The sequence below is a fragment of the Mandrillus leucophaeus genome, unplaced genomic scaffold (genome assembly GCF_000951045.1).
Source record: "Mandrillus leucophaeus isolate KB7577 unplaced genomic scaffold, Mleu.le_1.0 Scaffold158, whole genome shotgun sequence".
In the NCBI taxonomy this organism is placed as follows: domain Eukaryota; kingdom Metazoa; phylum Chordata; class Mammalia; order Primates; family Cercopithecidae; genus Mandrillus; species Mandrillus leucophaeus.
In genome coordinates, this window is record NW_012101565.1 from 2039662 (window position 1) to 2041514 (window position 1853).

A 1853-nucleotide genomic window follows, 5' to 3' on the forward strand; every position below is an offset into this window, starting at 1 on the left:
ACCGCGCCCGGCCTAACTTTTATATTTTATATTTGGGCCAAGCACAGCGGTGCACTCCTGTAATCCCAGCACTTTGGAAGGCCAAGGTGAGTGGAGATCATGAGGTCAGGAGATCGAGACCATCCTGGCTAACACGGTGAAACCCCGTCAAAAAAAAAAAAAAAAAAAAAATTAGCCGGGCGTGGTGTCCCACACCTGTAATTCCAGCTACTGGGTGGAGGGTTTAGGGGGCTGAGGCACAATAATTGTCTGAACCTATGAGGCAGAGGTTAAAGTTAGCGTGAGATCACACCACTTCACTCCAGCCTGAGTGACAGAGCAAGACTCTGTCTCACCAGGAAAAAAAAAAAATTGCAGAGATGGGGTCTTGCTATGTTGCCCAGGCCAGTCCTGAACTCCTGGCCTCAAGCAGTCATCCCACCTCAGCCTCCCAAAGTGTGGGGCCATAGTTGTGAGCCAATGCACCCAGCCTGAGATTAGGTTACAGGACTCACTGTGGCTTCAGTCTTGGTGAGTCTCTCATTGTGAGGGAGGCTGCCATGTTGTGAGCTGACCCAGGGAGGGGCCCATGTGGCGAGAAACTGCAGCCTCCTGCCAACAATGTGTTCGGAGCAGAAACTCCAGCCCTCGTCAAGCCTTCAGAGGATGGAGCCCTGGCCAGCAAACACGTGTACGCTGGGGTAGGTGCCCAGGAGGGTTGGCCTCCTTTGGCCTACGCCTCTGACCCATCTGTTTGCTGGGTCAGCCCCTATTCACAACCCTCTTGTGGCTCCTCCCTGCTTTGTGGAGAACAGTCCTGACCACAGCCTACCTCCCTCCATCCCCACCACCACATCCACTCTACACCACGGCCACACCGTGCATGACTCTCCACCCTCAACTGCTTTGGACCTGTGCACAGGCTGTTTCTTCTGCCTGGAACACCCTCCTCTCACCTTCCCTGGGCCTGGGTAAGAGTTACTCCTCCCTTCAAGAACAATGGAGAAACTGCCTCTTGCAAGTAGCCTTTCTGGACCAGCTTTCAACCCTCTGGCAACCAAAATGCCACTGTATTTCCCAAACCCTTGAGGCACGTGCCCCAGTGTACCAAGACTCCTGTCAACAGTCTGTCCCCATCCTAGACCTGGCCTTGTTCCTGGTGCTAGGAATGTCCTTCCTCTGATAAACTCCCGCTCTGCCTCAGACAGGCTCTTCTGATCATGCGACTGGAAATACAGAGTTTCCTTCATTCACTCCTTTATCCCCGCAGCAGCACTTGCTTCAGGGGCAGGTGTGTTTATTTAGATGTTCCCCTCCCCCAAGTGTCTGCAGGTGTGGTTCACATGGTATCCCTGCTACCCAGCACACAGTGGGCGTTCGTTCCTTCCAAACAACTTGCTGAAAAAACAGAAGAGCAAACAAGACGGCTAGGGCAGCGCGCCCTTCCCGGTGGGGCACGAAGGGAGGCAGGACAGGGTAGCAGCTACGAGAAAGGACCTGAGCACAAGAGATTCTGGGTCATATCCTGGCTCCTGAGGCAGGGGAACCTTAAGCAAATCACTGAACTTGTCTGGGGCTTGGCTCTTCCATCTGCAACGGGGGGCGGTGAGAGCACTCACGTCGCGGAGAGCGGGGAGGGCGCCCAGGGCCCGACCTACCTCGGCGTCGCGATTGAGGCGGTACACGTAGAGCTGCGAGGTCCCGGCCACCACGAGGTTGCGCTCGCTGTTGTTGAAGAAGTTGCAGTACATGGCGAACTCCAGGCCGGTGGGCGGATGCGCCTGTTTGTACACGGCGTACATGGCGCCAACCCGGGCTGCGCAAGGCCGGGAGAGGAAGAGTGAGCGGGGTCGCCCGCGCAGGACCCCGGCCCC

The 1853-nt window shown here is 56.2% G+C and overlaps 1 protein-coding gene across 1 annotated transcript in view; it reads right to left on the reverse strand.

Moving 5' to 3' along the window:
• CPSF1 (cleavage and polyadenylation specific factor 1, 160kDa) overlaps window positions 1–1847 on the reverse strand; it is a 21950-nt gene extending 20103 nt beyond the window's left edge. The window contains exon 1 of the mRNA XM_011975698.1: window positions 1638–1847. Within this exon, the coding sequence (XP_011831088.1) occupies window positions 1638–1781 (144 nt within the window). The 5' untranslated portion in view covers window positions 1782–1847. The remainder of the gene's footprint in view (window positions 1–1637) is intronic.
• Between the last annotated feature and the right edge of the window lie 6 nt (window positions 1848–1853).